Here is a 25,638-nt window from a genome sequence, read left to right as displayed (position 1 = left end):
TTTTCTGTCAAAGTCATGAACTTCCTGCCAGTGCAAGAAGCCCACAGTGGCAACTCAGTAGTGTGTGAACAGAGGGATGGAGCTGGATGGCTATGCATCAGAAAGATTGCAGAGCATCTGACTTCTCTTTGGTGGTAGCTACTGAGGGGGTGTCTAAGATCTCCTGCATTCTGTGATTGAGTGAAATGCACAATCTCAACTTCAAGATGTATTCACATCCATGACGTTTGTGCAACTTTTTCTCTGTTGTTTTAGCAAGATAATTAGATAAAGAGATTAAGTGTTTTGTTTTGTTTTGTTTTGTTTTTTCGGGTACATGGGCCTCTCACTGTTGCGGCCTCTCCCGTTGCGGACCACAGGCTCCGTACGTGCAGGCTTAGTGGCCATGGCTCACGGGCCCAGCCGCTCCGCGGCATGTGGGATCTTCCCGAACGGGGGCACGAACCCGTGTCCCCTGCATCAGCAGGCGGACTCTCAACCACTGGGCCACCAGGGAAGCCCAGAGGTGAAGATTTTATTACAAATTTCCATCATGCTCTTTCCCAAATGCATATCTTGAAAGGGGTTTGAACTTGGTATTTATACAGTGTTTCAGAAAGTACTATCTTATGTCTGAAATAAGTGCTACAACTTAGATGAGACTTTGTGATTTTCAAAGATTTATGTTGAATGAAATGCAGATCAGCTATTTAGTTGTTGACACAGACTCTTACAAGGCAAGTAGCATCTGGGATCTTTCAAAAAGGTAGGAGTCAAAATTTAAATTTGAGAAAATAACCGACCAGTGAGAGCGCTTGGAAAATAATGTGGCAAAACCATTGACCTGGAAACCTGGAGACCTCCGTTTGGTCCTGGCTTGGTATAACCATGGGCAAATCAGTTTGCCTCTTTGGGCTTTGGTTTCTTTTCGTGAAAATGAGGGAACGGATAGATGCTCATGGAAATCCTTTCTAGCCCAACTTATGTGATTTTATCGTCTTAGTGACCAAACGCAGTTGTATAGATTTTAACCTGGATTTTCTTCCTTGAAGAAGCAGATGGTACAGGGAGCATAATGTAGTCATTAATAATATTGACTTTGGAGCAAGACCACCTGGGTTTGAATCTTGGTTCCACTATTTATTAACTGTTATGACTGTGGCAAATTACTAACCTCATGGTGCCTCAGTTTTCCCATCCACAGAATGGGGATAATAAAGTATTGACTTCACTGGGTTATTGTAAGGAGTAAATAAGTTATCATATGTAAGATTCTAGAACAGTGCCTGGAACATGATAAATGCTTTATATGGGATTGTTTTTATTGTTATAATAGCACCACTATTGATTTCTGTTGCTGCTCAGTGGTTTCTAGGAGAGATGGTAGGTTTCCTTTTTAAACAGAGAATTCCCTGAGATCTTTGGGGACTCAGGTTTAGCATAACATGTGCAGTTGCATTTATAATCCCACGAGGAGCAATGGGCCAGTTATACTGCAGCCTGAGTGTGTTCACTCTCACATGGACTGACTCTTCTTCCCACTGCTCTTTTCTTCTCACAAAGGAAGCAACCTCTTGGCAGATTTCAGGGTGGAAATGGTAGAACCCTCTCTCACCTCACTCTGAAAAGTAAGCCAGATATGGCTCTCGTGTCCTGATGCAATGATGTTTGATGATATGTGCAGTGACTAAGAACAGAGATTCTGTGTTCAAGTCCCAGCTTTGTTACTTTGCTAACTTTGTTGCCTAGGGCAAGTCACTTAACCTCTCTACGCCTCTGTTTCCTGTCTCTAAAATGGGAATAATAATAATCATCCCTACTTCATGGTGTTGCTGTGATGATTAAATGGGATAATATATGCGAAGTACCCAGAAGGTGCCTGGCATATAGTATATGTTTAGTAAATGGGAAGCATTATAATCACTGTTATGATTCTTATATCGAGTGAGGAGAATATGTGCTCTGTGGCTGATCAGTGACTCACTGAAAAAAAATCAAGGACTACATGCTGGTAAATGAATGAATTCTAGTTCCTGATTTTATACATGAGGAAATACCCATGGACTAACTCACTTAATTTAAAATTGAGGACTTTTGACTATTTACATTTTTAAAAACTGGCCTAGTAATACAAATGGAATGGAATATCAGAGTTGGAAAAAGTGCCAATGGATGTCTAGTCCAGCCACTTCACAATGCATGTATCTCCCTGAGTATCTCCCAGGTGCTTAGCTGGTCCTATACTCTAAAGGTGGAGAGAGTTTAGTTTTGGTCCTGTTCGTCTCTGGGTATCTTCCATATGTGATGGTCCATCCCATGCCAGAGCACTATGCCCAGCATGTTGAGACGTGAGGAGACTGTCCATTGTAATGGCATTCTGTTGAGACAGCAATGGAATCTTTTCTAACACTTAGCTTTTCAGGTCCTACCATGGGGCTGGTCACAGCCAACAGTAGAATTGAGTGAGCTGAAAACAAGATTATGCTCTTATGTTCATGGATCAGCTGCTCCATAAAAGAGAGAAACAGATTGAATGTTGGTGCCTGTCAGGTAGAACGTTTGGAGTCGGAGAATTTAGATCTAGAAAAGACCTGGGAAATTATCCAGACATTAAAAGTGAAGATATTTCTTCCACAAATGAAGAAACAGGGTCAGAGAGGTTAAGAGACTTGGCCACATAGACTCAGCTAGCTAATGTGAGCACAGAGAATAAGAGTTCTTTCTGCCATCTCTCTCCCATTCTCTGGCAGAGTGTTTAGAAGCGTGGTCTCTAGAGACAGGCTGACTTGATTCAAATCTTGATTCTTCCCCTTCCTGGCAGTACGATCTTCAGCCAGTTGTAGACTTTTCTCTGCCTCAATTTTCGTACTTGGAAAATGGGAACAGTAATAGGGGTTTTGTGTGAGATATGTGTAAGGCGCTTAGGACAGCGCCTGGCACATGAAAAGCATTCAGTCTGTTATACTTACTTATTTCCAAAGAGCCTCAGGAAAATCAACTCTTAAGCCAGAGAATAAATGTTTTGGCCAGGCTGGTGTTTGAAGTATTTTCTCTCACTTAAAATATTGCTTTTTAATTTCTTCTTAGCCTCTGATTCAGAAGTGATCTTCAGGACCCATCTGTGAATTAACACCCATATCCTTCCCAGGAGCCACTGTGTGACTTTTGGATAGAAAGAGTAAATCTTTAAAAAATAATTCCACATTATTTATCGTTTCCAAATCTCACTCAGCAAATGTTTACAGAGTAGCCTGCCACGCGCCTGGCACAGAGATAATGCCTGGAGGGATGCAAAGGTGGGCAGTCTGATGTGCGCCTTACCTTCAGGGTGTGTACAGGTTAGGTGGAATGGGCAGCAATTAAATAGGTAATTCTGCCACAGAGCTGGAGGGAGCACTGACAGGACAGGACAGGGAGTGATTTCACAGCATGTGGAAGGAGCCTTAAATCCCTAAACTTGATTTAAGGGGTCAAGGAAGGACTCTCTGGAGGAAATGATGTCTATGCTGAGACCTGAATGGTGAGCTAGATTCTGGACGAGTCTAGACGGGGCTGGAAAAGCATATTCCAGGCACAGGAAAGCATGTGTGAGTGTTGTTGGGGAGCGGGGAGGAGCGCTCAGGGTTTTGGGAGAAAATACTGGCCATTCACCAATCTATTCAACATTTAACAAGTGTTTATTAAGTACTTACTATGCAGCAGGCATTGCTTTACATACCACAGAGACATCAGTTAACAAAACAGGTGATGTCTTTATTTTCATGGAAGTTATGGGGGAGAAGAAAGAAAGAAAGAAAGAAAGGTGGTAGGTACTGGGAACAGAGCTGCTTCAGGTAGGAGGATGGTCAGAGAAGTGTTTAGGTTGAAGTGACAGTCAAGCTGAGACCTCCGTGGTGAGAGGAGCCAGCCAGGTAAACACCTGCGGGAGGGGGAGTTTCAGGTGGAAGGAGCAGCACAGGCAAGGGCAGAACTGATCATGATCACGGCCTGCTGGAGAAACAAAGAGGACAGAGCAGTGTGCTGGGGTGGGAAAAGTGGTGCGAATAATTTAAAGGGTGTTTGGGTTGAGTCATTGGTGCTGAGAAAGGCATTTCTAGTATAAACTAGTTATTTATTAACTTTTTAAACCCATACAGTGTGGTGTCACTTGTCAAAACTGGAAGTTTGGGGAAGATCTCAGTTGCTGATATCTCTTCTCTGAAGTGGGGCTTGGCTCTGTATGTTTTAATAACTGAGGTGAGGCGAAGAGAGTATTTTCCGTCATCATTGACTAGAACTACACATAAGGCACAGGTGCAGATTGCTGTCCTGTTCACAGTCATGAGCACATGCCAGCAACATAACACATCAGCAGGGTGCCCAGCTCAGCAAGAGGGCTCATTATGTTAGTCAGGGGTGTCGCAGTAGTTTCTCTTGGTTCTAGCCGTGTACTTCTAATTACCTTCCTGAGCTTTCTTTTCCTGTTTCATTCCTGTGGACTCAAATTTGTGTTTCAGAAGTGCTTTGAGGGCTTCCCTGGTGGCGCAGTGGTTGAGAGTCTGCCTGCCGATGCAGGGGACGCGGGTTCGTGCCCAGGTCCGGGAAGATCCCACATGCCACAGAGTGGCTGGGCCCGTGAGCCATGGCCGCTGGGCCTGCGAGTCCGGAGCCTGTGCTCCGCAACGGGAGAGGCCACAACAGTGAGAGGCCCACGTACCGCAAAAAAAAAAAAAAGTGCTTTGAATTCTTTCTACCCAGGTTCAGTCTGCTTTGATCCAGACTGATTGGCCATGTTCTTCTATCTCTCTGGATTATCTATCTCTGTTTTCTCATGGGCCCCGCAGGAGACTCATTGCTCTTGTTTGCTTCCAGTTAACACCTTTGGAGTTGATGAGAAGCTGCCCACATCTTCTGACAGCGACGAGGAGGTTATCAAACAATTTGAGATTTCTGTGCCCCGGTCCCAGAGTTTCCGCTCGGGAGCATCTGAGAAAGGAAAGCAGACAGGACTGGAGCATAAACCAAAACCCAGCCGCTGGCTTTCCACCCACGAAGAGGCCAGCACAGAAGTGTCTGCCTGCAAAGGTATTCTTTGCATCAAACCTTTCCTTTATCTAGACCCGGGATGTCTAATGGTAAGAACGTTTTTGAGTCACTGCACTTGCATCTAAGAGTCCAGAGAGGAAAAAGAAAAATAGGGCAGGACCCAGAGGCTGGGACAGGGCAAAAGGGCTGCTTCAAACCTCACAAGCAGCCTCGTTGCAGAGAGAAAGGATCAGACGTGCCAAAGTCTTGACCCCCACTTGTGGGATCCCTTCCTTTCTTGTAGGTTACTGCTTTGTACAGTTTGAACACTAACGACTATAACGGTATTTACCAAGCTTTGTAAAATCTTTGTAAAATCTGACGAGGACAAAAATTTTACATAGCTGTCTGCTGACATTGCACTTCTGTGCCTTTCCTCCCATTTGGAAACGTAGAGTCTATTTTCCATATATCTATGTAACCTCAGATTTTTGAAGCCTTACTTTCGATAGTTTGTAATATTAAAACAGTAGGTGTGTTTTATCTTCCAAATAAAAATATGTGTTATAATAATATTAAATAACCTTTTTCAAACAACACATGCCTGGCACACCCTCCCTCATTCCCCGTAGTTTCTGGACCCCAGCCCGTGTGAGAATTCATGGGTCAGAGCAGGTTTTACGCCAGCCCCCATCTTCATCGTAAGTTTGCCTTTCACCAAGGGAGAGGAGGACACTCAGAGGTAGGGTGAGCACAGCCTGTGACTGCGGGTGGGCCTTGTCAAGGGTCCTTCTCCCTCCCCACCATGCACACAGAAGAACCTAGGAAAAGAACAGTATGATATTTCTTAGTGCTTTCCCCAGCGAAGGTCAGGCATCTCTCCAACTCCTTTATGTCCAGAACCCTGAATAGGCACAGGACGTTGGAACAGGGAAGGGTCTGTGAAGTGTATTTGGTAAAAAGCCAGAGAAAATGTCATACTGTCCACTGTAGTGACCTGGTCTAAATGACCTGGGTTCTCTAGTCTTCTTCTTTCCATTGGGCTTGTGGTCCGTCCAGCCAATGGGGGCATAGTTGATCTTCCTTGTTTTTCAACACTTAGTAGTAGAAAGACAAAAAGGAGAGTGCAGGATTGAGAGAAGGTAACAGAGAAGAAATTTCTGATTTGGTGATGTGGATGAGGCAGGGGGAAAAGAGTAAAATTAATAAAAAGAACCCTATTTTTCAGCAGGAATATAATAATTTGCTGACCATCATGTAATTTTACTTATTGGCATGGGCCTACGTAACATTTTACTGCTCTCCTTTTTAGCCCCAGGTAAGCCAGGAGATAAACTCCCGATGTAACCAAAGCACAGTAGCAGTAGCTAATGGCCCTCTGTCATCTCCTCACCCCCTCTCTTTCTCTGCTGTTACATCACAGCATTCCTCTCTCTCCACTGAGACGGCAAATGTTAGCTAATGAAAGTTAATAGCAGCTGATCCCCTACAGTAGCTTGTTTAATTCTAAAGCTAATGGCCCCATTTCCCAGAAGCCCAAGTATCTAGATTTTGATTTATAGAAATGGCTGCTGTTCTGAGAGTTCTCACAAACACTCTAGCCCTCACCCTTCCTGGAATTAGCAAAAACTTTTGTCATAACTGGTGCAATTCTGAAGTTTTTGACAGATGGTGATAGAAAGGCTAAATTTTTCTCTATCGGGATGGAGGAAAATGTCCACTACATTCAATGAATTACCTGTAGATTTGGAAGAAAATCATCAGGATTTTCATAGGAATGATTAACTGTGTGCTAAATTTTAGGTTATCAAATGCCATGGAAATGTTAATGTAATTTTTATTGCATGAGTTTTTTTTGTGTCCTTTTTTTTTGTTCATCTTTAGATCAGTGAATTTGCATCGGCAGTAAAGAATAAGGAAAAGATTAAGCATGAACCCCAGAGAGGATCTGTTTTTTGGTGCCTATTCTCTTATCTATTTAGTTATTTTTCCCTCTACCTTAAACACAATTTTCTAAGATCAAATTTAATTGTAGACAATTGTTTCACTTAAAAAATGCATTCAAAATGTTGGACCAGTGAAATTCAAGGTCCAAACCCACGTAAAAAATCTTCATATTCCAGGCAAGTTCTCTCCTGTCTCACATATCTGATTTAGTGTTATTGTGCATTCATTGTCCCTGTATTCCTGATAATGTCAAAGAGGGTTTGAGCCAAGTGATCTGAATCAGAAGTTGTGCATGAGGTCTTTACGCACGAAAGGTGGGCTGCAGAATAATAGCCCACTTATTGGGCTTTTTGTTTGTTTGTTTTGAGCAAAGCCTTATTTTTGCTTGTGAAATATTTAGTTCTTAGGGTGTTTCATAGAAGCTAGTCATTACCTTCCTGGTGTCATTTAAAACAGGTCAATCATCCCCAGAATCTGTGCTCACTTTTGTTTAGGATGGTGTATCAAGCAAGATTGTATCAATCAGATATGAAGGGGATTTCAGGGTGAGATATATATATATATATATATATATATATATATATATATATATAATATTTCAAGAGATTTATTGCAAAGAAGTGACTTACGCGATTGTAGGGGCTGTGTCGGCCACTGGAATACGCAGCTCTGAAATCCACAGGACAGGCTGCTGGGAAGGATAGGCTGAAACTCTCAGGAAGGAGATGAAACTTCAGTCCATAGATGAAATTGCTTCTCCTCCAGGGATGCCTAAGTTCTCCTCTTAAGGCCTTTCAATGGACTGATTATGTAGTATAATCCCCTCTACTGAAAGTCAGTTGCTTAAGGGCTTTAATTACACCTACAACACGCCTTCACAGTAACTCCTAAATTACTGTTTGATTGAATAATTGAGGCCTATAGCCAAGTTGACACGTAAAACTGACCATCACAGATGGTTAGCAAAAGTATTGGTATATGGGTGATGGAGGGAGGGGTCTGGGAGTAGAAAGAAAGTAATTGGATAATAGGTTTACACTCCATCAAAATGGGATATGAACTAAAAACGTTCCTCTACTAAAATAAATATGGTTGATGTGACATACTTATGCCCTGTAATTTCTAAGAAGCCAGGATACATTTCTCGACAACAGGCAATTACTTTTCCATATGTGTTTAAGGTGACATGACCTTCTTTAACTTAAAGCACAGGAAGACTGCTTTATGTAACAGTGAATCACCTTTCCCCTCACCCCTCCTTGCAACTTGACTTGTCCCCCAGATTTGCCTTTCTAATTCATTCCTTGCTTGTCTGTCAAGGAAAATGGTTTGTTACATTAATATAGTTCTTATGTTTTTCAGTTATGAATAGCTTTTCAAGGCTTTAATGTAGCTTTTGAAAATTCCATTATTACTGATCTAAGTATTATCACCGTAGGAGTTGAAGTCATGAGACAATTTTATGGGGGTAATTTCTTGGCAAAGTTAGATTTTGTGCTGAGATCCTGCTGGGTGCTACACACGTTGATGAATGACCCACTGTTTAATAGGACATTTTAGTGTTCGTGTATGTGAGGAATGGATGGGCTAATTAGAGCCTGAGAGAAAATTCTGCTTTGTCTTATGGGGTTTTTGCATATGGAATACCCCTCGTTCTGTCATTTTCTGTGGCCATTTTTAAGGGCATTTGCCAAATAACGGAAAATGTGAATGTAAAGATGTTAGGTGCCCTATGACAGAGCTTCCAAGAGGCCTGAAGTGAGTTATTAAGAATAACAGGGCAGATGGGGAACATCTCAATGGCTTGCCATGGTTTGGCAAAATCCCAAATCAGGAGTCTGAAGTTGTGCCCTGAAAACCAAGTCTTCCCAAAGATGTTTTTATATGGTCTGCATAGGGTGATAACGTATTTTAAAATTTGGGTGTTTATTGTAGGTGGGTCATATATTGTCTGCTAAACCACTGTCACCACCACTCGATATTGCTGCACACCTTACTGTTTCAAATATTTTTTATCTGCCTAGCATTTAAAGTTATTTGAGATTTAGTAAAACCCAGTGGTAGATAAAGACTATGCAGTATACAGATGTGGCTTAGTGCCTTCAAGGACGTATGTTTTAGCTCGGATTTTAAGACCAACTATGGGAGCAATTGCTATCATACAGTGTGTAAATAAGAGCTGAATTTACCGTATATACTTTGTCATCCTCACTAATCCTGTCTATATCTCTAATTTTCTATCATCCTGGGATGGGGCCCACTGGAGAAGAGTAGAGGCCCAAGAGATACGACATCGTTGTCTACTTTCTGGATGTGGAAGCAAGTTAGGGTGAAAGCTGTTGCTTAGGGAGACCCTGTCAGTTTTTCCTTATTATCTGAGGGTAACCTGGACACTGAGGAAGAGGAAGGGGATGAAGAGAAAGAGAATAGTATGACACGAAGCCTGAGAAAGACACTGAGCCTGAAGGAGTCAGGGAAGATTCAGGAGTTGTCGGGGCTTTGGATGGACGGGAAGGAAAGGACAGGAGGGAGGGCTTGAGGACCGCTGTGAACCAAAATACACAGCTAACATTTTCATGGACCTGTGAGACCACAGGTGTCTGTGAGTTGGGAGGTAGTATAGCAAATGGGATTTGCTGGGTTGGTTGAGGCCAGACAGGTCAGCAAGTCTAAAATTTATGGGAGGGCTGGTGGTTGCCAGGCAGATATTATTTCATGTGTCCACAATGACTCTCTGATGGCTTTTATCATCATTTTATAGATAAGAAAACAAAGGTTAAGGCAGTTCAAATGTTGTTCAGGTTCTTAATGCAGAGCTAGGATTTAAACTCAGATCATATGAATCCAGGTCCAGTGTTCTTTCCATGGATTAAGTAGAGAACTTTTTGCTTGAGAGAACCACTGAAGCCTTTTGAGCAGAGGGTGATGTGGCGAACGTGGAAGAGAGACGGAAGAATGGTAAAGCCAGGAAAACATATGATCTCTATAGCTGATTACTATTCTTGCTTTCTAGATTCATCCCGAAGGTCCTGTGGTCATTAGCTCCAACCAAATGCTAATGTGTTTATTTTATCCACATAATACTCATCCTTTATACTCATATTATTATAAAGCATTAAACCTTCTTGTACCCTACATAATGAACTAATGGGTTTCGATTTTATGGATCAAATTTATCTACCATATAGATGAAAGTATGTTTCTGCAGGTGTTGTTTAGTGAGTTTGTTTTTGCAGACTTGACTGGTGTAGTTGCTACTGCTCATTTTCTCTAGATAAAAAGGTGAAACATGATAATATATTTGAAAGAGTTTCCTTTTTGCAAATTTAGGTTTGGATGGAGCCAGCCAACTGACTTATTCTGAGAATCTGTCTTATGGCGAAGATGACCCCATCTCTGCCCACTCACAGTCCCCTCGTGAGGTGGGGGACACCAGGCACCATGGCACATCTCCCCAAGAGACCCGCGTGGTCCGCAGCCTCAGCCGGCAGTCCACACAGGGCAGCTTGGAGATGGAGACAGCTTTTAATAACCGGAGATTTGAAGATTCCTATGCCACTGACAGCTCCTCTGTGTGGAGTCCAGAGGCAAGTTGTTTGTTTTCCATTTTTTTCTTGCTCGAGTATTGTGTGCTCTCTGGTTGGTCGTTCTCCTTCCCCTCCCCTCTCCCTTCCCCATTTTCCTTCCCCCCCCCGCTTCTTTCTCCCCTCCTCCATCCCTCAAGAAAAACTTTCTCCAAATAAGGAAGCATTGCTTTGAAGAACAAACATCTTAAGAGCCTTTAATGGAAATATATTTTTTGTTCAGATGACCAAGGCCCAGCCCTTATGTGTGCCAATAAAAGGATTATATATAAGTGGAATCTATCAAAATGGAAGAATGAAAAGAAGCATGGTGGCAGAGTGAACCCAGCAGCCATCAGGCTTCTTTTTTATATATATAACGGGTTTTTAGTTCTTTAGGGAGACTGGATTATTTCCTTCGTGGTTTCAATTAAATGGAGTTTATTTTTATTTACACCAAATCTTGAGTTATGATTCTTTGCATGTGAGAATCATTCAAAAATGAAACTAAAATACAATGCCCCTGCAAATGAGATTATACAAGATATCATGAGGAAGATCTTACAGTATGAGCGTATTTGTTAGCTCCGAACTGAATTGAAGATCTAGGCGATGGCATTAGTCTATCATGATCCTCTGGCCACTGACTTTGCTTTTTGGATAAATCTCTGATAAAAGACGCGTCGTCTAAATTTCTTTTTCAATTGAAACTTCCTCTCGAATATGCCTAAACACCCAGAAGTATGACTGGAGGTGACGATGATAGAAACTACCATTTTTGAGCAATTACTATGTGTCAGGCACCGTGATAAGAATTTACAAACATTGTTTTACCTTACAGGCACTTATGGTTATTCTTTATTAGCTAGACCCCTCTGATTATGATTCTGTGACATTAAGAGATATTAAATAGTGGTGTCTAGTACCTACTTTGAAATTAATTTTGATGAAATAAGTCACGTAACTCTATGAAACTTTTAATTTGTGCGAACAGAGGAAGGAGAAGGGTGGATGGATTTTGTTAGTATCAGTCTGACTGAGAAAAGAAACAGGACGCATCTCTTATTAGGACCTGGACTGTCATAAACACCAAATGCTCAAATGCTTCTCCAAATCAAGGAGAAGAAAAATAATCACAGATAGTTATGTTTCAAAGCCTGACTGCTAAGGCACTGGGGCATGTAGAGAGCGCCTAAGGAGATGGCACAGGTGCATGTGTGCCTGGGTGTTGTGTTACTGCTGAGGACCGGAAGTGGCCACACAGATAGGTGGCTTGTGGCTGGTTAAAAGCAAACCTTCATACAGAGACCCTCAAAGCTATCAACCTTATACGTTTTGTAAAAAAAATTGTGCTTCCCTACCAGTTTACTGCCAAGAGTCATATCACATCCCACACACTAACATTTAATGTTTAAAAATACTATTCTTTTTGGCTCTCTCGCCACAACAACAAAACGGAACTGTTTACCTGCCTATTGACAGTCTCTCCCCTTGATAACTGTACCATTAGCCTTGGAATCGCTTTCTCCAGGTAACCTCCCATTTACCTGCCTCATGGAGCTTTAGTAGAAGATTTGGTGTTGAGGGCACTAAATGTTCTCAGACTCCAAAAATACCCAGACATCTCTGTGTGCTCCATTCAACCTCCTATCTATTTTGAGACAAAAACTGTAATTTGGTGCTCCTACAGTAGAACCTCAGATGCAGCTCGGAGGCAGTTCCCGTAAATGCCTGCGTTGCAGGCTTAGCTCGCCTTTTAAGAATTGATTTATTTGCCTCTTAGCTGTATTAAGAAGCCTGTCTTCCCCTGCGTATCTGGCATCGGGAACACACTGTGGGTCTGTTTACTTTGGGCCACACAGATGACATTAACACTATCTTGCTAAAACAGAAAGCCTTTCGGTTTGATAGAAAATCTTTATATCTTCATGGGTTTTGACAATGTGACACAAGTATTCCCATCGTAAAGAAAAACCCAGGATACGAGAGCTAAAGGAATCATTTATTTTGCCTCAGAAGGGAACTGGTCATGCAGTGTGACTACCTGTTAGGCTGATGGGTTTGCAAGCCCTGCTCTTCTCTGCCGGAAACGGCTGTCGACTTTTTCCTGCAGACCTAAGGCTTGGCAGGGAAGACGATGGGAGGGTGGCTGGTGATTTTGAGTGCACAGAGAGGCAGCTGTCCCACTTTTCATCTCCGCTTTCCACTGATTAACTGATTGGCCTTGAGAAGTTAATTAAAATCTGCCAAATGGGGATAAAAATGAAGAGATTTTTGCCTCGCAGGAAGGTCAGATGGATTAGCGGTATTAACAGTACCCACAAGAGGAGCGCCTTTAGTTGCCTGGTGATAGGTAGAGTGTGTTGAAATAATTAACTGCTATAAAAATATCAGCCTTCACAAATCTTGGTCTCAGATCAGCCCAGGAAGGGGCCACAAAGCCCCGTTCCCACGGACCACAGCTTGGACTGTCCCCATCCAGAGCCTGGCCATTGCCTGGAGTGGCGTCAGATTCAAGTTTCGTAGGACAGTTATTTAAGACCCTTTCCCCAGGACTTCACCACAAACCTGCAGATGGAGTGAGCACTTATCTGAACAGAGAGCCTGATAGATAAGTGGGAAGATGCTTATTAACTAGGATATTTTAACCTTGGCATTGAAGTTGATGACAAAACTAGGAACTGTTGGTTAATATCAAGAGCAGGGGCCTCAAAGGATATGAAATTCAAAGTAGTGTGTGTTTCCAGCTCCCAACTTCCAATAAGTTGGAAGTTTCCAACTTCCAATAAGATGTGTCCATCTTATCCCCTCTTCATCTCACACACTTACTATACTTATAAATAGCTAGGGTGAAAGGTTTGTGGGGGAAGAAGGTAAACATCATGGTTCCCCGTAAAGCTTGGGACTTTGAGCATTAATACTGGTGAATCCTGGGTAATTCTGGCTGGGCATATGATACTGGGGGCAAGGAGTTAAGTTATTTAGCCATTCTAAGCCTTAGTTTCCTCTCCCATAAAATGAAGATATTGAAATACCTACCTCATTAGGTTAATATGAATGTCTAAAAAGATGTTTCTGGGGCTTCCCTGGTGGCGCAGTGGTTGAGAGTCCGCCTGCCGATGCAGGGGACACGGGTTCACGCCCTGGTCCGGGAAGATCCCACATGCCGCGGAGGAGCTGGGCCCGTAAGCCATGGCCGCTGAGCCTGCGCGTCCGGAGCCTGTGCTCTGCAACGGGAGAGGCCACAACAGTGAGAGGCCCGCGTACCACAAAAAAAAAAAAAAAAAAAAGATGTTTCTTAGCTGGATTTCCCAAAAGCAGAGCCTACTTTGTTAGGACATGCAATTCCCGGCAACAAGAGTGAAGGACGAGAAGAGTGAGGCAGGGAAGGTAGAGCCGGTATGAGAATGTCTAATGGAGTTGGCTACCACTAATTGTGACTCATGGCTTGCTCTTGTGAAACCATACCCTAAGAAGCTGTATAAACTAGTCTCAGGACATCTGTCCAAGGGGAGAAAAATTTACTGCATGGGGCATTAACACCACCACCCCACCCCCCAACTCTGGACTTTATATACATGAGTGCCAAGCAGGATTCTGTAAATTTCCAAGCCTTTACATCAAAGGAGAGGCCTGTGGTGGGAGCTGAGAGTTACCTTGCAGGGGAGGGAGGCAAGACTTTGTTGCATTGTGCCAGGGAGAAGCCACTTAGAGCCCAGACAGCCTGTAGGGGAAAATGGAACAGGAGGGGAGGCCAAGAAGTTCTGAAGTGCATAAGAGTGGGCTTTTACAGTCCATAAAGGGTTTAGTGTGGTACCTGGCATAAGGGAGGGCTTAGTGGATGTTAGCTGTAACTACTTATGGTCCAGCAAGCAATATGGAGATGACCAAAGGTAGGCTAAAATAGATGGGAGTTTGAACGGAAGACTGTGACTTGGTTTTTGAGTTAGCCTAACTCCTTGGAGACTTGCTTCTAATATTATATCTACACTAGTCAGTTGTATTCAGAAGTCTCTATAGCAACCACTTTTATCACTTGAAACTAAGTACCTCTGAATAGAAACACTCACACATGAATGCATGCTCAGAGGAAAGGATGTAAAAAGCTTCCCTTATTTTGCAAGAAGCCTAAATTTTCGTGGTAGATTAATGTGAATCTTAAAAGAGAGGGCAATTATTAGATGTCTACTATGTGTCAAGTTCTTTAATTTTCACAGTAACCTTATAAAATAGGTATCATCCCCCTTTTGCTGTTGAGGAAAACAGAAAGTGAGAAGGATTAAATAATTTGCCCAATGTCCTAAAGGTTGTAAGTGATGGACCTGGGATTCCTAAGCACGTCTCATTCCAGAGAACCATGCACTTTTTCACCTAGATCTATGGGAAAGTTTCATTGATGAACATGCATTTTTGAAGTGTATCATTATATTTTTAAAAACAAAGAGTTCTTTGAATTAGCAAAGTTGGTGTTCGGTTACATAAAGAAGAACTGCTTCTGATTTACAATAAGAATCAAACCAAAGTTTAGTTATGAGTAAGAGGCATGCCTTCAGAGGAAAAAAATCAAATTATGTTGACATTAGTAATAGTTTGTTAGAGGGTGGTTCATTATAGTAAAGTAAATGTAGTTCAGCTCAGTTTTCTCAGGGAGGTCATCGGATCTGACTGGCTGAGGTGAACTGCTGTCTAAAAGTGTATTTCATAATGAGGGGCCGTGTTTGAAAATAAGTAGTATCAGTCCAGCGATGGGAATAGATACCTATGGAGGCTGGTCTGAGCCGGGTATTTCCCCACATCTATTAAAACCTCACAACAACACTCTATCAAGCAGGTACCCTGATGCTCATTTTTCAGCTGGAGTACAGAGCAACTGGACTGTTTGGCCATGGCCAAAAAGCTAGTCAGTGGTAGAGTTATGATTTCAACCCAGGTGTTCTGTCTCCAGGGTTTAAACACTTGCTATTCCAAGAGTGATTTGAGTCCAGCTGAGACATCCTTGTGGCCTGAGAAATGCAGAATCTCAGGCCTGACCCCAGTCCTATTGAATCAGAATTCCCAGATGATTCAAGTCCACTCGGATGTTTGAGAAGCTCTGTCCTGAACATTTTCTGCCATGTAGATTGAAAATCTACTGAAGGATCACCTGTCTGTGACCCCCATTAGGATCCTTATCTGCAGGAGGTCCTGGCTCAGAGAGCACAGGCCCAGGCTGAACCGTTTCTCCTGGGCACTTGAGGAAGTTACCTTTTGGCAGGTGCATAATTGACTAGTTTTAGACTTAGTATCTCAGTTGGTTTCAATGATAGTGGTCAATTGTGTTTTTTTGAGAGGCAGTGTAGAGGAAAGCACTTTGCAAAATATAAAAGCTTTGTTCATTCATTCCAAAAGCATTCATGAAGGCTTACCATGTGCCCAGTGCTGTACCCTCAAAGGATTCACAGTCCAGTGGAGAGAGAGACCAGGAAACAGACCTTTCTAATGTTTAGGGATATATGGTAACAGTCCAAAAGAATGAGGTTCTGAAGAGGCACAGAGGGGCACCATCTTTCCACGATGTATTAGGCATTGTTCCATTCCTAATCTTTCCCTCTGTCTGCAACAGGAACAGGATGCAACCAATTTTCAAGTGCCATCTGGGGTCCCGGAGCCCATCTCAAAATGTGGTGGCCTGGATGTCATCTTCGAATATAGAGCTGCCAGCCAGAAGCTCACAGTGACCATCGTAAGAGCACAGGGCCTCCCAGATAAGGACCGAAGTGGCATCAACTCCTGGCAAGTGCATGTCGTGCTGCTGCCCAGTAAGAAACAGAGGGGCAGGACGAACATACAGAGAGGGCCCAACCCCGTCTTCAAGGAGAAAGTCACCTTCGCCAAGCTGGAGCCCAGAGATGTGGCTGCTTGTGCTGTCCGCTTCCGCCTGTACGCCACCCGCAAGATGACCTGGGAGAGAATGATGGGCGAGAGGCTCTTCTATCTCAGCCACCTGCACCAAGAAGGGGAAATGAAAGTGACTCTGGTTCTGGAGCCAAGAAGTAATATCATTGTGAGTATGTTAAATGGTGCCGCTAATGACGCGCTACGTTTGAGGATCTGGAATCGTCAGCCCTTGATTTAGTACATTCAGCCCGTGAATTCAAACACCTTAATTTAATTTTCCATTTGGCTCTCCTCATCCTTCTGAGACATGATCTGCATTTCACGGTACAATGGGTTTTCTTTTTTTGTGTGTGCCCATAGTCGCTGTAACCTGATGGATGTGTTCTCTGTCCATTTTAGGAAATGACAGCAGCATTGTGAAGGAGGGCACGGGGAAACTGGGAGAGGTTTTTTGGCCTTCTCGTTAGTTGATAAGTGGTCCTACCACCCATCCCCCTGCCCTGACCCCAGCATGCATCATGATGCATCTCAGAGATGATGGGACTTTCAAGGTGAGGTCCTTAACAGGTATGCCTACGTAGGCTGCATAGGAAGCCCTGAACTCCAGCCACTTCTAAGACCTTCCATTTATATGACTGGGCTTCTCCCACATGCCCCATCCTCTGTGTCCCTCAGATTGCAAAATAATACAGCACAGCTTTTATGTCTACAAGATGGGTAACCCTCTCTTCCCATGGGTTATATGTCATCCAGTGTGAGGATCTCCTTTTAAAAATCACATAAAAGATCGGGTAACTATCTTGGGCTCTTGGACAAATAAGTCATCCATTCCAAAATGTTTGCTGAGTACCAATTATATGTCAGGTGCCGTATAGGCAGAGGGGATGCAGGAAAGAACAAAACAGGTGATGCCCTCATGGAGCATACAGTGTGGTGGAGGAGGGTGACAAAAGACAAACTGGGGTAGGTAAAGAGAGAGAGGCAGAGGCTGCTGCTGCTTTAGAAGGTCAGAGAAAGTATCTTTCAGGTGGTGATACGAGAGAACTCAAGGAATCGAGGGAGCCAGACTGGGTGCCATGTGGAGGACGGGGATTCCAGACAGAGGGGCTGGCATATGCAGACATCAGGAGGTGGGAAAGAGCTTGACTTGTCTGAGGAAGGGGAAAGGAGCCAGAAAGGCCAGAGTGCGCTGATGGGAGATCCAGCCACTTACATTTTTAATAGATGTCTCAAAATTCATATCTCCAGACTCGAAATCCTGATTTTTGCCTCACTAAATCTATTTTACCTGCAGTCTTTCCATCTTGGTTAAAGGCGATCTCGTGCATTTAATTGCTCAGGTCAAAAATCTTAAAAGTCACTTGTGACTTCTCTCCTTTGCACCTGAAATCCTACTGGCTCTATCTTGAAAATCTAAGCAGAGCTTGACTCTCGGCTGGATTACTGAAATGGCCTCCTAGTCGTCTCCCTGCTTCCGCCGTTGCCCTCTATAGACTATTCCCAACACTGGGGCCAGAAAGAGCCTTTTAAAACATAAGCCAGATCATGTCTCATCTCTGTTCAAATCCCTCTTTTTTCTTAAGCTCTGAGTAGAGTGTTTCTGAAATCCTGGGAGACAGAAGCCACAGGAGGTCAGAGGAATCCTGCACCATAAAGCATAAGGATAGGTATTATTACACCCCTGTTTCTCTGTGCCGGCCCTGGGCCCTGTGCTGGAGGCACAGAGTTGAGTGGGGGAAATGAGCCAGTGTGAAAGAACCTTGAAGGTAAAAATTCCCCCATTCACCAGTTATTTGTTGAGCATGATTATAAGCTACACACTGGGCCATGCCCTGTGGACTGGGGGATTTATAAGGTTGAGAATTTGATGCGAGAGGCAAGCTGTGCAGTGACAGGTGCCACAGTGGACACTTCTGCACAAGCCCAGGGGAGGGGGTGGCCCTCACCCCAAACTAGGCAAATATTTCATTGTTGGGTTATCATCATCCAGACAGCAGGGGCTATAAGGCATCTATCAAAACCACCTAGCCCTGTAGTTTACAAATTGTGTTCCATGAAAGCCTCCATGGGCTCTACAGGGATGTCCATGGCTTGGTAAACAGGGTAGTTTCCTAAGATATGAAGAATATTTAATTTCTTTCAATGCATGTATTTATTGGGGTTCCTGATAAGAAGTTTTAGGAAATGATTGCAGATGTTGAGAAGAAAGGTTGGAGCAGTTGTGGGACCGGGAGGCTGGCTTGCCTGCCCCTCAGGCTCCACTCCCACTCATGCTCCTTGAGTGAGAGTCAACGTCCTGATCTACTTTGCTTTCCTCCTCCCAGTGTGTCTGGTGCATAGAGGTGGGTGCTTTAGAGAAGGACATGCATGAATACATGACACAAAGTGTGGAGTCCCCTGGTACCTGCAAGGTCTCTAAGATGCACTGTCCATGTGCCAGCTTCCTCACTAAACAGTTGTAAAAGTGTTCACGTTCAATATAATTCATCTCCTTAGGAAGAAAAAATGTAGCATCTGCCATATTCTTGACAACCTGAAAAAGCAGAACCAGGGGCCAAATGTCCTATGGGGTGGTAGATGGCCAGTGGTCATTTCTTTTCTGGTGAAGACAAAATGCCTCCTGTATTGCTACATTCCTGAAGAGGCTGCAGAGAACAGAAGCAGAGCCCATGCCTGGAGCGGACAGGTTCCGTAGAACTCATGCCTGGAGTGGACGGGTTCCATATGGGTCTAATATAGACTCATTGAAATTTGGGTCTATATTAAGTGTCCTGTTAGCTCTCCATGTATCTTCCAGGGTTTGATTTACACTAGTAATAACATCTTCGTCCGTTTTGTCTTTAGAGAGGAAAGAGTGAATGGAGACAGTTCTTGAAACAAATATGTCTGCTAATAATGCAGGGGATCCCATCCAAAACTGCGTTCCCCAGGCCCTATTATCATTCACACCGAGTGCGCCATTAGTAATCTTTGGCAGCAGTGGAGACTGGGCCACAATTTCACCAAACATAATATCGGCTTTCTGTAAGGGAGAGGAGCGCAGTGGGGCCAATGGATCCTTTGTTGTTCTTCTCCTCCAGAGTGGAGAGTCTCCGCTCAGCCCATCTGCAGTTTCTCACAGTGACAGTGCTTCATCCACGCAGTCGCTGTCACATGGAGGGGCGCCAGAGCTGCTGGTGGGGCTATCATACAATGCCACAACGGGGCGATTATCCGTGGAGATGATCAAAGGCAGCCATTTCCGAAACCTCGCGGTTAACAGAGTGCCTGGTAAGTTCATGCCTGTACCCCCAGCTCTGGTCTTCCCAGAGGCAGGAAGAAGGCTGTGTCTGCCTTCATCTCAATTCTCTAACTTTTACAATAAAAATGATCTTGGTATGACTTAGACACGTTTTTACCAAGTGATACCTCTGGATTTTTCAAATGCCTTTCTGTTTAATTAGATTGAAGCCTCCTTCGATGTCTGGATGCATCTTGATACAAAATAGGCTGGCTTTTACGTGTAGATCGTTAAAGGGGAAAAAGAATGATGTCTTTTCAGCAACATAACATATATGAACAATTCAAATCTGCTAATAGGTCCCAGGTCCTCAAATACGTTTAAAGAGACAGAGCTCAGTCTTTGGAGCCAGGCAGTTTTGGGATCTAATTCCAGCTCTACTCATTCACCTGCTAGCTTTGCTCTGATCCTATACAATTTACCTCTCTTTTCTGAATCTCAGCAGACTCATCTGGAACAAAGGAATATTAATAGTACCTTTCTCATGGGTGGTTTTGGGGTTTAAATAAAATGATTTATGTAGAACATTCAGTGCCTGACACATAGTGAGCGTTCAAGAAATGTGAGTGGTTATGTGGTTGATGGTGGAGGAGGTGGAACAGGAAGATATGGGGCAATCCAGGCCTGACTCACCAGGGCAGCTTCTGAGATCACACCTGGAAAGAGCAGCTCAAGACATACTCGCACAGCTGCCGTCCAGGGCTCAGGAAACCAGAATAAAGATGCTGTGGCTGCTGCTGCCAAATTGCCTCTCAATACCCAAGAAGCTGGAGATTGAACCTTGGAATAATGCTGCTAAAAAAAATCAGCTCATCTTTAATGATCTTGCTTATCAGCAAAAACAGCTTAAGAAAGGGTGGGAAGATGGTTTCTGCCTCACTTCTGCCTTCTGGCTCTCATGCAACCATATCTAATTTGAGGAATCTAATTTATATCTAGAATTCTAGCTGCAAGAGAGTCTGGAAAATGCTGTTGAAATTCCAGCCTTTTGAGTCCGAGAAGGTAAAATAGAAGTGGGTAGAGTGGAGCATAAGTGAGGGTGTCCACCCCAGGCAGCCAAAACTTGCTGAAATAAGGACGAAGTCAGCCTTGATAGGCTGCAAGAGGCAATGGACTCCAGCCTCACATGTCAGCATCCCATGAAGAGCCAGCTGAGCTGGTAGAAAAAGGTCAGCTCCTACAACCAAATCTGGGCTCTCACTCCTTTTAGTCTTTAACTGTGCTGCTGCCCACAATGTCTCTGTTCAATAGTATCTTGTTAGTCAGTCTGTGTTAAAGGCATTAGAGCAAGTTAGTAAGGAAAGCCCAGCACTCTGGAGAACAGAAGAGACCAGAGGCATAGGCCATATTCTGTATCGACTCTCAGAACCAGGTAAGAGCTATTTAAAATCCATAATAGGTGTTGATTATTAATTGCATGGCTAGACTCTTTTTTCCAGATACAGCTTTTTTTTTTTTTTTTTTTTTTTTAAAAAAAAAAAAGCTCTGGATTTACTGCTTTCCCTGCAGAGCCTTTTCTGATCTCTTTCCCTGTCTTCCTGAGATTTGGTGAGATCTGAAAATTTTTCAGGGAAGAACATGGTGCAGCTGCAGAGAATGATGCGGAGGTGGATCACACAATCATGGCCTATTCCAGTCCGTGCTGGGAAGCTTTAATTTGCATGCTGGGTCATCCCAGGCAATACAGGGGAGAAGGACAGCATGGTGGCTAAGAAAGCATCAACTGGAGTGTGCCAATCTAAGGTCTTTGTCACTTACTAGGTGTGAGTTACTAAACTTTTTCGACTCTCAGTTTTCTCATCTGTAAAATGGGATCATAATAATATATACTTTCTAGGTAGGGATACTACATATAAAGCTGTGATATTGAGAATGGTGCTCGTGAAACTTCATGCATTTCTATATAAAAGAAAATATGCCATAGAGGAAACTCTTATAACAAATATTTAAAACTGAGTAGGAAAAAAGACAAGTCCTCATTTTGAAACTGATTTCATTCCAGAAGTTTAAGTCAGTTTGGCATTTACATGATTTTTTATAGAATAGTGCTACAGTTTAACTGACAAATGTAACTGACATGCTGTATCTTTGTGACCAAAGTAATAGAAGACAGTGTTGCTGTGATGCTATTAATTAAAGCAGAAACCCAATAGTGAAGACAAAAGTTTTTTGTTTACATAGAATGCTGGTACTTGAGGAAAAGCCAGTTTAATTAGGAGGGGTTGAGAAAGTAGAAGGTTCTTTTGTGGAGATTCTGAAAGGGACCTCTTGGTACTTTCAAGGGCTTGAGATGTTGACGACATTGGTCCTTCATTATGTCTCACTTCCTTACACCACTAACAGGACTTTGGCAGTCATCAGGCAAGCTTAGGATACAATTTTAGTTCCCATATGGAACAGAATAAGAGAGAGAGAGGATGAGGGAACAATAGTTTTATGACGTAACTGAGCATCGTTGGAAGAAAGAGGGTGTGAAGGGGAGAGGATGCAAGCTGGAAGATGAATAGGCCTGGAGTGGGGAGTGGAGGAGGGAGGCGGTGAAGTGCACTCATCTCCCTGGTAAAGGTGGAAGGAGGGCAGGCTTAGCCTCAGAGCCCTGTGTCAGAGTGCACCCCAAGGGAGCTGCCTGCCAGGGGAAAGTCACCGGTAGAAACGTGTGTGAGGGTCACAAATCCTGTGCTTGAGACCCTCATCTCAGAGGCGGTGACCTCTGCAGAAAGGGGACATCAATCCTGCCTTGCAGGCTGGCTATGATAATGTGAAGAATGGTTCTTAGGGAAGCCCAAAGGAAAAGAGGTTGAACCTGTGGAGTGAGGACTTCTCCTCTCTAGAATATTGAAGGTGCTAAATCTTGATGGAAAGAGACAAAGGCTGGGATTTAGAAGAGAGAATCTTTTGCATCAAAATATATCATGAACCAAAAGATAACTGTGAACTTGCCAACTTGATCCAGCTAGATGACTATTCTGGTATTTTAAACTTTTCTTTCTAAGCAAGATAGAGGAGAGGTGGACAAATAATAGATGGAGTTCCTCTTCTCTTTTAGGGTCTTAGAAGAAATAAACCAATGAGATGTAAGCTCCCCTCCCAAGATTTTTGAGGCAAATCCTTAGGGGAGAAGGCTCGGTGAAAGGCAGGTTTTGCTCCAATGTGCAGGAGCTGGTGGGAACATTCCTAGAGATGAGTCTCTACCACACCTTGCCCCGCCCCCACCCCGCCCCCCACCCCAGAATGGTTAAAACTTAAAAGACAGATTCCCTCAAGTATTGGTGAGGCTGTGGAGAATACATTCTTAGTGATTGTGTAAAATGGAATAACAGCTTTGTGAAGAGGCTTGGTAGTTTCTTATATAGGTAAACATGCACTGAAAATCCAGCAGTTCCATTCTTAGGCATTTACCCATAAGTTTAAAAAACAAAAACAGGAACAAGAATGTTTGTAGCAGCTTTACTCATAGTATGGAAAAATTGCAAAGAGCCCTTATGTCCTCATGAATGAATAAACAAATTAAGATATATTTCCATAGTGGAATACTATTCAACAATATAAAAGGAACGAAATTAACTGAGGCATTCAACAACATGGAGGAATCTCAAAATCACACTGAGTACCTACTGTATGATTCCATTTATATGAGGTTCTAAAACAGGCAAAACTTATTTACATATAGTGAAGAAAAGCAGAAGAGGAGTGGTTGCTTCAGGATTGGTATTGGCATCAAGATGGACTGGGCATGAACATGAGGGAATATTCTGGGGTGATGGACATATTCTACATTTTGATAGGGGTATGGGTTAAATGGATGTTTGCATTTGTTAAAACTTACTGAATTGTACTAGGCTTTGTGCATTTCACTGCATGTAAATTTTACCTTATAATAGAAAAGAGCCATAAATTATTGAACTCTAGTTAATGAAACACATGCTGAAACGTTTAGGGGTAAAGAACAATGATGGCTACAGCTGTGATGGATTGATGGATAGATAGATGCATAGATATGTGAAAAAGCAAATGCTGTTAGCTCAGGCTACCATAACAGAAATACCATAGGTTGGGTGGCTTAGACAACAGAAATTTACTTCTCACAGTTCTGGAGGCTGGGAAGTTCAAGGTCAAGGTATCAGGTGATTTGGTTCCTGATGAGAACCCTCTTCCTGGTTTGTAGACAGACATCTTCTTGCTGTATCTTCACATGGCGGAGACAGAAAACATCTCTCTCATGTCTGTTCTTATAAGGGCACTAATCCCATTCATGAGGGTGGAGCCCTCGTGACCTAATTATCTCTCAAAGATCCCACATTCAAATAGCATCACATTGGGGATTAGGGCTTCAACATATGAATTTTGGGAGGATACATACGTTCAGTCCATAGCATAAATGGAGAAAAATATAACAACTGAAGAATCTAGGTGACGGGTATATGGGTATCCACTGTATAATTATTTTGAATTTTCAGCATATTTGAAAATTTGTTATAAAATAATGTGCATGAAAATCTGGTCTGGTCTGGAATAGTTCAGCTGGGCCAGGTAGATAAAAATAAAACAAGAGTCTAGCCATTGATAGGGGTTACTGTGGTGGGCATTACATTTTTTTTTTTAATTATGATGACATCTCAAGTTCCGACCTTATTCCTTTGACTCAGTTTTGGATGGAATAGACAGGGTACCAAGCAAATGAACCTGCAGGCATCTTCTGTAGCATCCTCTATAAACCACATCCATCCCAAGACAAAGTATGTGGTTGGGCATTTCTTTATTTCTAACTTTAACCTTTTCTCTATTCATCAGACAGATAGATAGAAAGGTAGGCAGGTTTTTATACCTCCCTCCCTCCCTGCCTTTCTTCCTTCCTTCCTTCCTTTCATTCTGGTGAAAATGCCCGTATTATAAAAATTTAAATATGTATATGTATATATTTCAAATCCTAGGTGGGCTAGGGAAGATAAAATAGGGTATTTGAAAGTTACTGAAACTATTCCATAGAACCTATTCAGAAACAATATATAAACAAGTTAACAAAATGAACTAATCTTAGCTCAGGTCAGGTAACAGTGTGCCAAGAACCATTCCAGGCACTTTCAAGGTAAAATCTCACTTAGTACATGTGGTCAGTGCTATCATTTTTGCTGTTAAGATGGTACAGGCTAGTCTACAAATCCGATGGCAAGAGAGAGTTTCCACATCTGTACATGGCAGATGGTCCAGGTGAAAAAGCCTCTTATTGTGCCTTCTAGACATCTGAAATCCTGATAGACTTTCTTTGTTTCATTTATTTCTGATCTTTATGATTTATTTTTTATTTTTTTTATTATTTTTAATTTTCTTAGTTTTTAACATCTTTATTAGAGTATAATTGCTTTACAATGGTGTGTCAGTTTTTGCTTTATAACAAAGTGAATCAGTTATACATATACATATGTCCCCATATCTCTTCCCTCTTGCATCTCCCTCCCTCCCACCCTCCCTATCCCACCCCTCTAGGTGCTCACAAAGCACTGAGCTGATCTCCCTGTGCTATGTGGCTGCTTCCCACTAGCTATTTGTTTTACATTTGGTAGTATATATATGTCTATGCCACTCTCTCACTTTGTCCCCGCTTACCCTTCCCCCTCCCCGTATCCTCAAATCCATTCTCTAGTAGGTCTGCATCTTTATTCCCGTCTTGCCCCTAGCTTCTTATGACCATTTTCTTTTTCTTTTTTTTCCTTTTTTAGATTCCATATATATGTGTTAGCATACGGTATTTGTTTTTCTCTTTCTGACTTACTCTGTATGACAGTCTCTAGGTCCATCCAACTCACTACAAATAACTCAGTTTAGTTCCTTTTTATGTCTGAGTAATATTCCATTGCTGATACACATTTACAGAAGCTTTTGAAAAAGTTACCATTGAGAATTAGAAATATTTGGTTATCTTCTGAATTTGGCTTCATGGGAAAGCAATTCACTAACAATTTAGCAGCTCTGTTCTGTTCTTTTCCTGGG

The 25,638-nt window shown here is 42.7% G+C and overlaps 1 protein-coding gene across 3 annotated transcripts in view; it reads left to right on the top strand.

Moving 5' to 3' along the window:
- Positions 1-25,638, top strand: part of SYT16 (synaptotagmin 16) — a 120,788-nt gene that overhangs the window by 74,394 nt on the left and 20,756 nt on the right. For 2 of the 3 annotated variants that reach the window (XM_060003420.1, XM_060003418.1), the window contains exons 2-5: positions 4,831-5,043; positions 10,261-10,517; positions 16,096-16,536; positions 19,451-19,640. In XM_060003420.1, coding sequence (XP_059859403.1) covers positions 4,831-5,043; positions 10,261-10,517; positions 16,096-16,536; positions 19,451-19,640 — 1,101 coding nt within the window. The remainder of the gene's footprint in view (positions 1-4,830; positions 5,044-10,260; positions 10,518-16,095; positions 16,537-19,450; positions 19,641-25,638) is intronic. The other variant, XM_060003419.1, reaches the window with a different exon arrangement.

This window comes from Delphinus delphis, chromosome 2, assembly GCF_949987515.2.
Source record: "Delphinus delphis chromosome 2, mDelDel1.2, whole genome shotgun sequence".
NCBI lineage: Eukaryota > Metazoa > Chordata > Mammalia > Artiodactyla > Delphinidae > Delphinus > Delphinus delphis.
This window is presented reverse-complemented; position numbering and strand designations above follow the sequence as displayed.